Source organism: Podarcis erhardii (genome assembly GCF_964252035.2).
Source record: "Podarcis erhardii genome assembly, chromosome: 10".
Lineage (NCBI taxonomy): Eukaryota > Metazoa > Chordata > Lepidosauria > Squamata > Lacertidae > Podarcis > Podarcis erhardii.
In genome coordinates this window covers 6,936,721-6,949,387 of record NC_138500.1, presented here as the reverse complement: position 1 = coordinate 6,949,387, position 12,667 = coordinate 6,936,721, and the positions used below count along the sequence as shown (strand labels likewise).

General features: G+C 45.5%; 1 protein-coding gene across 1 annotated transcript in view; it reads left to right on the top strand.

Annotated features, from left to right (window-relative positions):
- EXOC4 (exocyst complex component 4) overlaps window positions 1-12,044 on the top strand; it is a 361,468-nt gene extending 349,424 nt beyond the window's left edge. The window contains exon 18 of the mRNA XM_081879704.1: window positions 8,653-12,044. Within this exon, the coding sequence (XP_081735830.1) occupies window positions 8,653-8,890 (238 nt within the window). The 3' untranslated portion in view covers window positions 8,891-12,044. The remainder of the gene's footprint in view (window positions 1-8,652) is intronic.
- The last annotated feature ends 623 nt before the right edge of the window (window positions 12,045-12,667 follow it).

Here is a 12,667-nt window from a genome sequence, read left to right as displayed (position 1 = left end):
TTGAGCCTGATCCCATTTCTCCTGTCCAAGACCTGATGCCATGTTCTGCCTACATCTGGGCAAGATGTTTAACCCTGGTTTACCTGAGACCTTGGGAGAGTCTCTTCCAGCCAGAGAAGGCCATGCTGAGCCATTCGGTCTTCATACAAATCAGCTTCATCTGCCACCAAGCTATCTCTCGGCCTCAGTTCCCTGTCTGTGAAATGGGATCATGGTTTCTTCTGAAGGCAAAGGCACTATATATAATAAAGCAGCCAGTGATTACAAGCGCCGTATACATGATAAATCACAATAGCCCCTTTGTTTCAGCATCTGGGTCCACTTCCCACACAGTTCGCGTTACGCACGCCAGGCTGCTCTCTGCTGCATTTGTTCTTCCCAGCGGGCAGCTAAAATTGTATTTTATTTTGTGCTGACTGGCGCACTCTTGTCGCTGCCTTTTCCACCAAAGTGCTGACTGTCTCCTTCCTCTTCTTCAGGGAGGCATTTCATTTCCACCTCTCCCCCTTATTTGCAAGGAGGGAAGTCGCTTAATATTCTTTATAAAGTGGCATCCAGTTCAGATAATTTTTGTCCTTTGTGCAGTAAAAATGCAAATCTGTCTGACTTACGTGCAACGGCAAGCATTAATAAGTGATGTTTAAATAGACTGGATTAGCAGTTTTACTGATATATGAACAAGATCCCAGCTCTCTCTCCTCCCTCCCTGCCCCTCCTCCCGAATAATTTGCACATGCAAAATCAATTTGAATACAACACACTAAATTCAATTTAGTTTTTGTGTAGGAAATTGCACTTATCGGCCTGAACCATTAAATTTACTGTTTAATATGTACTTTCCAGCTCACTTGGTTAGAATTTCATTGCCCTTTATCTGTATAAATTTAATTAGGCCTGATATCATCAGTATATTATAGAACTAATTAAAGATTTAGATAAGTGTGGAGGGTGTTTCTTTAATGCCCTATAAAGTTCCACTTGGCAAAGGAGGGGATTTTTCCTTCCTGCTTTGCCACAGCACTTTGTGGGAGGCTAAGAGGACCCTGAGTCAGAGAATGCTTTTGGAAGCAACATGCAGCGAGTTTGAAGGTGTTAAACCTGACTCTCTCATACTCTTCCTTAATTAACCTGCAGTGTCTAGTTTGGGGTAGGGGAGAATTCATTTATCCATGAAATAAATTCCCTAGGTGAAGAGTGTACACACAGTATGACTGCTGCGGTGTGACATGACTGTTTGCTGACTCACTGAATCCCTCCAGGTTGCTTATCCTATCATAAGGTAAAGGTAAAGGGACCCCTGACCGTTAGGTCCAGTCGTGGATGACTCTGGAGTTGTGGTGCTCATCTCGCTTTACAGTGCTACCTTGGGTTAAGTACTTAATTCGTTCCAGAGGTCCGTTCTTAACCTGAAGCTGTTCTTAACCTGAAGCACAATTTTAGCTAATGGGGACTCCTGCTGCTGCTGCGCCACCACCGCACGATTTCTGTTCTCATCCTGAAGCAAAGTTCTTAACCCAAGGTAATATTTCTGGGTTAGCGGAGTCTGTAACCTGAAGCATATGTAACCTGAAGCATATGTAACCCAGGGTACCACTGTATTGGCTGAGGGAGCTGGCATACATGTGGCCAGCATGACTAAGCCGCTTCTGGCGAACCAGAGCAGGGCACGGAAACACCATTTACCTTCCCGCCAGAGCGGTACCTATTTATCTACTTGCACTTTGATGTCTTTCGAACTGCTAGATAGGCAGGAGCAGGGACCGAGCAACGGGAGCTCACCCCGCCACAGGGATTCGAACCGCCGACCTTCTGATCGGCAAAGCCCTAGGCTCAGTGGTTTAACCCACAGTGCCACCTGCATCCCTATCCCATCATAGCTGACCACTTAGTCATGTGATATCCCCTGGCCAGGCATTTCCTACATGTTAGATGGGCTTTGTCTTTTCAGGAATGGCAATGAGTGCCTGTTTGGAAACTATGGCTGGTTCAGAACGATTGATGAGGGCCGGTTATTTGCGGCATGCGACTCCATTGCTTTTTAACCTGCATTGTCTCCTAGTGAGCTGCCAAACCCCATTCAAAGTTCTGGTTATTGCCTTCAAAGTCAGGTCCATTTTGGATCCAGTATGTCTGAAGGACCAGCTGCTCCAGCCTGATTCTTCCTACTCACCTCTTAAGTTCTTCTGGGGAGGCCATTCCTCTGCATCCAACCAGTCCATGACAGCCACATTTTACCGCAATGTACAGTGGTACCTTGGGTTAAGTACTTAATTCGTTGCGGAGGTCCGTTCTTAACCTGAAACTATTCTTAACCTGAAGCACCACTTTAGCTAATGGGGCCTCCAGCTGCTAACCTATTTCTGGGTTAGCAGAGTCTGTAACCTGAAGCATCCTAACCTGAAGCGTATGTAACCCGAGGTACCACTGTATTCATGTCTGTACGCATTACTCATCTGCAGAACCCAGAGAAGTGTGAATTGTGAAGAATGGCAGCCTTGTGGTTGGTGTATTGTTTTGAAAGTGTGAATTTGGTAGGTTCACCTTTAAATGCACGCTGAGCAGATTTATTTCTATCCCGTCCCTACTTGGGAGGTTGCTTTAGCCCCTTCTCTGTAGCCTTCAGGACCGCTAAAACTGTTTCATTCAGTTGGGCTGTTGGTGCTGTCTGATCTTTGGAGTTTGTTTATGATGCTGCATTTTTTATTAAGTTAGTTGTTTGTTTTCAATTAATTTTACTGCTCAGGTTCTGTTATGTTTGTGAGCTTCTGCAGTGATTCCTGTGCTTTGGGCCTCTTCACTGTGCAATTTCTGGCTGTGGGCCTAATTAAAGGTCAATCCAGCCCATTGCTATCAGCCACTGAGTAGCCAAGGGTCTCGAGAACAGAACCCAGCTCTCTGATCCTGTTGTCTTTTTCCTGCCCTCTCACTGGAGACGAGATCAGAGACAAATCTGGACTCTGCAGCAACTGATCCCTCAACTTCCTTCCCATTCAGAACATACAAATGGAGTCTTGAACCAGAACCACACCTTTAAAAAATAAAATATTGGTGCAATTCTTAAAAGCCTCTTTTTTTCCCCTGGGAAAGCTCTGTGGGGAGAAGCAATCCTATCTTAAACTGCCTGCCTTGGAGGAAAGTCCCTAGATATTTAAAAATAATAATAATCTCAGTGGAAAGGCAGCCAAGATGAAACAATCTCCCATGAGTGCCATCAATACTTTTCTCCATTTAAATGCTAATTTTCACCTCTAACCCTGGCTAGCCTGCATAAACAAAACAAAAGAAAACAAAATGTTTCAAGGGGTAGTCAGGGGAAATTCCTGATTGAATCCTGATCTGGATAAGATTTGATTTCTTCTCAAGATGGTGGCCGGGGGGGGGGGGGGCTTTGCATTTAATTTGAAGGAGGCAGCTCCTCAAACGTTCCTGAATCCGTCTGCGGAAAGTAGCTTGCTGCTTTTGCCTTTACCATTCCAGCCTCCTCTCTGCTTATATCCCCTTTTGGTCTCTCCCCCTCCCCACCCCATGCACCCCCTTAGAATGAAGAATTTCTTTGGGGCAGAATTTCCTTCCCTCTTGCTCTCCTCCCTGCTTTCTATGTACACTGATGGTGCCAGATAAATAAACAACAGTAGTAGAGGTTCTGTGTAGGAATTGGAATGGAAGTTGCTTGTCGATCGTGTCCTTATTGCACATAAACAGATTGTCTTCCACCGAGTCCTGGCATTGGTCCATCTAGCCCAGAATTTTCTCTGGCTGTCAATGGTTCTACAAGGTCTGAAGCAAAGGCTTTTCCCATTGTCTCCCTCCTGATCCTTTTAAGCAGGGCTGATTTCAGACTGGAGAAGCATTATGTGTTTACAATAAAGGTAAAGGTAAAGGGACCCCTGACCATTAGGTCCAGTCGTGACCGACTCTGGGGTTGCGGCGCTCATCTCGCTTTATTGGCTGAGGGAGCCGGCGTACAACTTCCGGGTCATGTGGCCAGCATGACTAAGCTGCTTCTGGCAAACCAGAGCAGCGCACAGAAATGCCGTTTACCTTCCCGCCAGAGCGGTACCTATTTATCTACTTGCACTCTGACGTGCTTTCGAACTGCTAGGTTGGCAGGAGCAGGGACCGAGCAACGGGGTCTCACCCCATCGTGGGGATTCGAACCACCAACCTTCTGATTGGCAAGTCCTAGACTCTGTGGAGTCAGTGCCACTCTCCTTTTGGGGGACCTAAGTGATGTAAACTCAGATGGCAGTCAGCTAGACCCTTGGCTGCTGCTGTTTTCAGGGTCATTTGGAGTCGATCAGGCCTTGTGTCTGCACTCTGTCCCTGGCATTGCCGTCGGTCCCATGTTACAGGGGGATGCAGCAACCAGAGTGAGTTAGGGAGCAATTTCATAGGGTTGCGTTCAACTACATATTATACGGCGTATACCTACTGAAATTAATGAACATGGCTTCAGTTGGAGAATGACCCACACAATTTGCCTTGCACATATCACTGCTTGGCATGTGCATTCCTCTGCCATTGTGGGACTGCACCCTGATAAATGTCCGTCACCCTCCTTGTGTGTGAAAGGAGGCTGTCTAGAACAGGTATAGGCAAACTAGGCCCTCCAGATGTTTTGAAACTACAACTTCCATCATCTCTAACTAACAGGACCAGTGGTCAGGGATGATGGGAGTTGTAGTCCCAAAACATCTGGAGGGCCAAGTTTGCCTATGCCTGGTCTAGAAACTGGAAAGCAAACATTTCTGATGCATTTTGGATCCTACAGCAACGTTGCACAGTGCAGGGTCCCATCACATCAGGTCCACCGAGTCTCTCCAACTAGCCTGCTAACCTTCTCCTCCTTCTCCAATAAGTTGCACATATGAGCAGTGTAAAATTGGGCGGACTTTTTTGAAAGAAAATATTGGCTGCATGTGAAGTGAGGGGAGGTGGTAATGCTGGAAGAAATCCCTTTTCATACATGCTTGTTTGTACATTCAAGTTTTCGTTGTGGGGAGAATCGAAACTTTGATCTCTCACCTGCAGTCTGCAAATACACTCATGGGAAAAAGAAAGGGCACCCTCTTTGAATTCTGAAACATAATAACAATAATCTGTTCTGAAAACATAATAACAATAATCTTTTCCTCAGATGAACAACGCATGGCGTATTACACTGTGTCATGATTTATTTAACAGAAATAAAGCCAGAATAGAAAAGTCATGTGTGAAAAATAAGTACACCTTATGATTCAGTAGCTTGTAGAACTACCTTTAGCAGCAATAACATGAAGTAATTATTTTCTGTAGGACTTTATCTGTCTCTCACATTTTTGTGGACGAATTTGGGCCCATTCTTCTTTACAACGTTACTTCAGTTCATTGAGGTTTGCTGGCATTTGCTTATGCACAGCTCTCTTAAGATCCCACACAGCATTTCAATTGGATTGAGGTCTGGATTTTGAGTGGGCCATTGCAACACCTTGATTCTGGGGGTTTTCAGTCACTTCCTTGTAGATTTGCTGGTGTGCTTGGGATCCTTGTCCTGTTGCATGACCCAGTTTCAGCCAAGCTTCAGCTGTTGGGCAGATGGCCAAACATTTGTCTGTAGGAATTCATGGTCGACTCAATGACTGCAAGGTTCCCAGGTCCTGTGGCTGCAAAACAACCCTTCCACCATTGTGCTTGACAGCTGGTGTGAGGTGCTTGTTCTGGTTTCCTGTGTTTGGTTTTTGCTAAACGTGGCACTGCATTATGGCCAAACATCTCCACTCTGGTCTCATCTGCCCAAAGGACATTGTTCTAGAAGTGGTTTGTTCAGATACGACTTTGCAAACAAAAGCCATGCTGCCATGTTCTTTTTAGAGAGACGAGGTTTTCTCCAGGAAACCCTTCCAAATAAACCATACTTGTTTGGTCTTTTTCTAATTGTGCTGTCACAAGCTTTAACATTTAACATGTTAACTGAGGCCTGTAGAGCCTGAGATGTAACTCTTGCATTTTTTTGCAATTTCTCTGAGCATTGCACGGTCTGACCTTGGGGTGAATTCACTGGGACGTCCCCTCCTGAGAAGATTGGCAACTGTCTTGAATGTTTTCCACTTTTGAATAATCTTTCTCAGTGTAGAATGAAGGACTTAAAATTGGTTGGAGATTACCTTAGAATCCTGTTTCTTAGGCAGAAGCACAAGAGCATTGTGTCGCCTTTCCTTCTTTGCATTGTGTTAAAACACACCTGAATGCTCCAGACCAGCAAACTGCTAAAACTTCGGCTTTTATAGAGTTGGGCATATTTGCTGATGATCAATTAAGCAAGGGGATTTGATTAGCAGCCCCTGTTTGCTACTTAGCCTCTTAATTCCTATGGGAGCAGTAAGGATATACTTAGTTTTTCACACTTGATTTCTCCATTGGCATAAATAAATCATGACATGATGTAATATGTCATGTGTTGTTGTTCACCTGAGGTTGTATTTACCTAATTTTAAGACCTGCTAGGGAACAAATGATTGCTATTATGTCCTGATATGTAAAACCACAGAATTCAAAGAGGGTGCACTTTCTTTTTCCCATGACTGTAGGTGCACCATGTGATTTTCCTGTTTAGGGGGTTGTTGGCTGCCCAGAAACTGAGAATGAAGCACCTAGACCAGAGAATGCAGTGTGTGTGTGTGTGTGTGTGTGCACGCATGCGTGCGTGCGTGTCTTCCTGATGATTTAAAAGTTGTGCTGCCGGGCAGAATGCCTCTCTCTAGCCTCTCCTAAAAAAATCAAACAAAACATTTCTGATGGCTGGAAGCAAAAACTATGAAAAGGGAACAAAGGCTAATCAAGAGGCGAATTCTTCTCCCTCTCTCTCTCTTTCATATTTCATTATTTGATAACATCAGGAGAGCAGGCCTATCAGAATTGCTTTGGCAAAGGCAAACAGGAAGCACGCCTGATCAATATTTATTAATACTTTTCAAAGACAGGGAAGGCAAACCTTGAGCGGAGCGGCTAATCGAGTGAGTAATTCCTCATGCGTAGGCCGGCTGGCCAAAGGCAACACCAGGCCAAACAAGGCAGTGGTTTTAATTGCAGCCAATTAAAAATGCAGGTTTCTCTCTCCCCAGCCCCCGCACCACTGCCTTTATATTAATTGTTTATTTTAATTAGAAAATAATCTGATTCTCTAAGGAGTGGCAAGTAACTCCTGAAAGCAGTGAGTTCTGGATTCTGGTCAGAATGTCCTTTTGCAACTTCAGCCATTTGGCCTCCTGTGGATGGAGTTTGTGGGCTCATCCAGTCTTCTGCTTGTCCTGCGACTTTCCCCTGGGAGAACCCAATTTTTACCGCTGAATTAGAGCAAACGTCAATTGGGTTTTCTGCAGATTGCCATTTGCTGCGATTCAGCATGAAAGAGTGGGTTCTCCCAGGGAAAGGGGAGGGGCAAACAGAAAAGAACTCGGACCCGTGGCTAGAAAACATGGGACAAGCAGAAAACTACTCAAACCTTGCTTTCTAGGCATGGAACAAGTGGAAGCGTGGATGAGCCCTCTGTCTACTCAATACAGTGCCAGATCATGGCCTCCTCATTGCAAATAGTCTGAGTTGCACTGGCTAAGTGGGAGAAGGTAGGCATAGCCTAAGCACCTGTACACCTAGTGCAGTGTTGCCTACACTGACTGGCAGTGGCTGCCCCGAGTTTCAGATGGAGGACATTCCCAGTCCTACCTGGAAATGCCAGGGATTGAACCAGGGACCTTGTGCATGCAAAATAGACCCGCCACCGTTGGGCTACAGCCCTTCCACTAGGACAGCTCTTCCTCTGGAGGCAGATAATAGTTCTTGAAAATGACTTTCATCCATTCTAGTCCCAGAACCACTTTGAACCCTAACCTCCTACACAGGACTCGTTTTAATTTTCTTTCTTATTTTAATCTATTACCTTTTATAACTCTCCATTTCCCCCTTTTTTATTTTCTGACTGTCAGTGTGATTCCTGTTTGGTCAGCTGACAGCGTGTTGTTGTTGTTGTTGTTGTCATTTAGTCGTGTCCGACTCTTCTTGACCCCATGGACCAGAGCACGCCAGGCACGCCTGTCTTCCACTGCCTCCCGCAGTTTGGTCAAACTCATGCTGGTAGCTTCGAGAACACTATCCAACCATCTCGTTTTCTGTCTTCCCTTTCTCCTTGTGCCCTCCATCTTTCCCAACATCAGGGTCTTTTCCAGGGAGTCTTCTCTTCTCATGAGGTGACCAAAGTATTGGAGCCTCATCTTCAGGATCTGCCCTTCCAGTGAGCACTCAGGGCTGATTTCCTTCAGAATGGATAGGTTTGTTCTTCTTGCAGTCCATGGGACTCTCAAGAGTCTCCTCCAGCACCATAATTCAAAAGCATCAATTCTTCAGCTATCAACCTTCTTGATGGTCCAGCTCTCACTTCCATACATCAGTACTGGGAAAACCATAGCTTTAACTAAACAGACCTTTGTTGGCAAGGTGATATCTCTGCTTTTTAAGATGCTGTCTAGGTTTGTCATTGTTTTACTCCCAAGACGCAGGCGTCTTTTAATTTCATGACTGCTGTCACCATCTGCAGTGATCATGGAGCCCACGAAAGTAAAATCTCTCACTGCCTCCATTTGCTGAAGTGAACGTGGAACTTTCTTCTTTGCATTGCAGGCAATACTACGAGATGCTCTACAACACCGCAGATGAGTTGCTGAATCTGGTGGTGGATCAAGGGGTGAAATACACTGAGCTGGAGTACATCTATGCCCTGAGCTTATTGCACCGCAGCCAGACCGGCGTTGGGGACCAAACCACCCAGAACATGAGGCTGCAGCGCCTGAAAGAGATAATCTGTGAGCAAGCAGCTATCAAGCAAGCCACCAAGGACAAGAAAATCACCACTGTTTAATTTATGCCATTATGGGAGGGCGGTTAGCCAGAGAAGCTTCATGCTTGCTTGCAGCCAACAAGAATTGCATTGTTTTGGGCGTTGCATTGTTAAAGCGGGATGTATCTTTGATATTTGGGTCTTACGCCCTTTTCATGAAAATATTATCCATTGGGTTTTTCGGGTGGGCGTGGGTTAGAGGCCAGTTATGTGGCAAGATGAGATTAGGAAATGTCACCATGATGAAACTGAATGCAAATGACTGGTGTGCCTGTCACTTTAGAGCTTTGATGGATTTAGCTGGGTGTGAGGGAGGGGAGTAGAAAAAGGAGGGGTACCTGTTGTTCACTTGATCTAGTTGGATCTATGGCATTGAGAAAGATTGATAAGTAATTTTTAACTAAAATTCAGTTCTAGCTGTCAAAATGAGAGGGACGGACGTAGCTGAGATTCCTGCCCCCTTCCTATCAAGTGGTTTTTGATTGTGCCAGTACTATCATGATATACAGCTGCCCTTATTTCCAAGATTCTCCTTTTCTCAGGTAAGCTGTAGATGACGCTTGTCCACCATCTTGAATAGCATTTAACTGGTTTGTATGGGAAAGGGAGAGAGAGCCAGATGCCACATGGCTCCACGGCTTTGGATTTATACCATTTCCCGTGGTATACAGCTGGTTGCCTGTATCATCTAGCCAAGCAGTGAGGAAAAGTTTGTCACTCCTTTCCCCCCGGTATTTCAGTTGGTTGTGGAAATATTCTCTACACCACTCAGCAGTCAACCAGCTCAGTAAATGCTTACATGCTTACTCTGTGGTACGTTACCACTTGATTAATAGAGAAGACCATTTGCCATCCGTAACCAATATCACTGGGTCTCCCTGGAGATGCTGGCTCTAAATCCGCAAAGCTCCTTAGCTATCTAATAGGGGATCATTGGTTTCTTTCAAGGTTTTTCTCTCCAGTTCAAAAGCGGAAGTTGGATTGTTACAACTTTCTTCAGTGGCTGCAACTCAAGGACACTTCTTGCATTACAGCAAGCCTGAGAGTTGTGTTTGCTCATACAAAACACATTTGATCCACGTAGCCCATAGGCAGCTAGTTCTGCAAGGGGAGGGGTCTGCTACCTTTCTTGGCAGAGGTGGCTATAGGACCAGTGTGTGGTCAGCAGGGCAGACTCCAAGCTGTCATTGCAAGAATATCAGTTTGCTGTCCTTCAGGATGATGTCTGAAAGTTTGCTGTCCATCAAGGATGATGTCTGAAAGTTGCCAAGTAACCTTTCTGTAAAAGTTTAGCACATCACTGCCACAGCTAGCTCAGATCTGTTCCTAATAATGACGAGGTTTGCAGATCACATGAAACCATAGTTAAACATAAACTGTGGTTTGCTGTGAATGAGCAGCATGCTGTTCCATGCTGCTCAGAAGTCCACTTTCATCCTTCCACCCGTCCCCCCGGTTCCTTCTGTTGTTGCACCAAAGAGGAAAGAAACCAGTGTATTGCTTTACTTTTTGTGTGAACCAGCACTTTTGGTATGCTTCTCACCAAACAAACCACAAATGGAAGCCATTCTGTCCCTAGACTTACCACTCATGGTTTGCTTAAGGGAAACAAACCACAAATGCTAGTTTACACGTAAACCACAGCCAGCCTTTGGTCGTGTCCCCCCCCCCACACACACACCAGTGCAACAGCCACAGGAGCAAAGACTTTTGAACAGCTTGCACCCAAATGCTGCTCATTCATATTAAACCATGGGTTTCCTTAAGCTACGGTTTTGTGTGTTTTCCAAACAGTGGGCCAACATCACATTCTGGCCGTTGACTTAGGTCAGCCAGCTCCATAGACACCTCCCTTCCCTTGGAAAGCCTATAAATATTGTCTGCTTCTCTATAACGTTTATTGAAAGGGAGTCAGGTCAGAGGGGAGGGCGATACAACGCTGACACTGTGGGCTTTGCCCTTCACTGCAGGACAGGCTCTGTTCTCTCCTCTTCGCACAAGATTGCACACTCCCTTTGCCTACAGCTGGAAGTAGAAGTTGCCCTCTCTGAGCCGGTTCTTTTCCCTTGGTGCTTACGTTGCTTTCCTCTTGATTCGACTGGAAAATTAAAGGATAATTTTGGAGCCCTTAATTACTGTACAGTGGTTTGCTTGGATGCACTGGTACTCTCCAAGGCTTATTCAGCAACTTCCGTGCAGTGATTTTTAAGGAGGTTGCAAGTCAGGCTTTGAATTCCCTGAGGAGGTCAGACTTTCCCCACCATCCTGTGAACAGCAACATTTCAGGCACGAAGAGGAGATACACTTAACTAAGGTCACAGGAACCCAGGAGGTCCCCTGGAAGATATTGCCGTGCCTCTTCAAAATGGCTCTGAGCTGTTGATGTCTTAGTGGTGAAACTTAAGAACAGCTTTCACCAGCTCACTCCAAACTTCAACATTTTCCCCAACCCTGCCTGCAAGTAGCATGTGGAAGAAACCCATAAAAAAGCATTTGAGTTCTTAATCCACAGGAGAATAACGCAGAATAGGATTTGGCCAAAGACAGTGAAATTAGATCTTAACAAGGGAAATGCAGAAGTTTCCAGCCCCATATTTCCCTTCTGATGCTAATGGGATGAGCAGATGCTTGCGATACAGGATTGGCAAGATGGGTGGATGATTATTCTCACCTTCAAGTACCATTTTTTAAAAAAGCTTATCTCCAGCTGGAAAACCTGAAGTTAGTTATTTGGGGGGGGGGGAACTGTCCAGGGGGGAATGTCAGTGGTAGGTGGAAAGGAACCAGCAGGTGCAGGAGGAGGGGTTAAGCACCTCCATCCCCTGTAAGTGCCTGGCCCCACCTGCATCCTTCCATTCCTGTTAACTCAGCTCAAGCAAATGCAGTCAAGGAGGACTACTGCCCAGGTCTGCATAGGGTGCCAGAAGCAGAGGCCAGTGAAATGAAGGAAGACACAAGGTGCTTTTCCCTCCAGTCCCCCTAGTTCCATGAGAGTTTCTCCCTTGAGATGCTGTTGGCAGTGGATCACACCATGAAGAATAAAAGTACGGGCTGGGGAAAGGGAGGATGATGGGAACTGAAAAGATCCTTTTGTGTATGATCTGAGACAAATTAATAGGCGGCACTTGCGCATATTCTATATTGGTTTTTGCTATTAAATATTAACACATGTATACACCCTGCTTTGAGCTTAATTTGTTCTTTGAGCTGCATCCCAAACATAAAGGCCTTCCAAACATCGGAAAGGGGCAAGCCTCCAGGAAAAAGGAAATTATGCAGTAGGCAGATGTAGCCTCTTACAAACTGGTGCATGGGTTATAATCAGGAGGACTCTCTCTGCTGCCTTCCTATTCTACACAATCTAGAAATATTTGCTGAGAGACCTAGTCTGTGATGACAGTGTACCAGCCAGACATAGTGAGAAGCAGCTTTGGCTATTAGAAAGCCCAATTTCAAGTTCATCCAAGAACAAGCAAGGGCGACTTTCTAATAGAGCGGCTGATGATTTGCCAAAGGTATTTTGCTGCACAGCTCAGCGGAGGAAATTGCAAATGCTCGCGCATCCAAAACCCTAACAAGCCAATCTTCCCCCTTGATTGCCACTTGCTCCTACGCCTAACAGAGTGAACTGTGAACACTGATGCAATGAACATCCTCATAAATTGCCGCTGATGAAAAACAAATTTGATGATTACGGCTGGGCAATAAGCGGCCTGAATTGTGTTTATTACTGCCTCCTCCTCCACCCCCCGGCTCAGTTGGATAGATGAAAGCAGCAAGAAATGGGAGGAAGGCAAA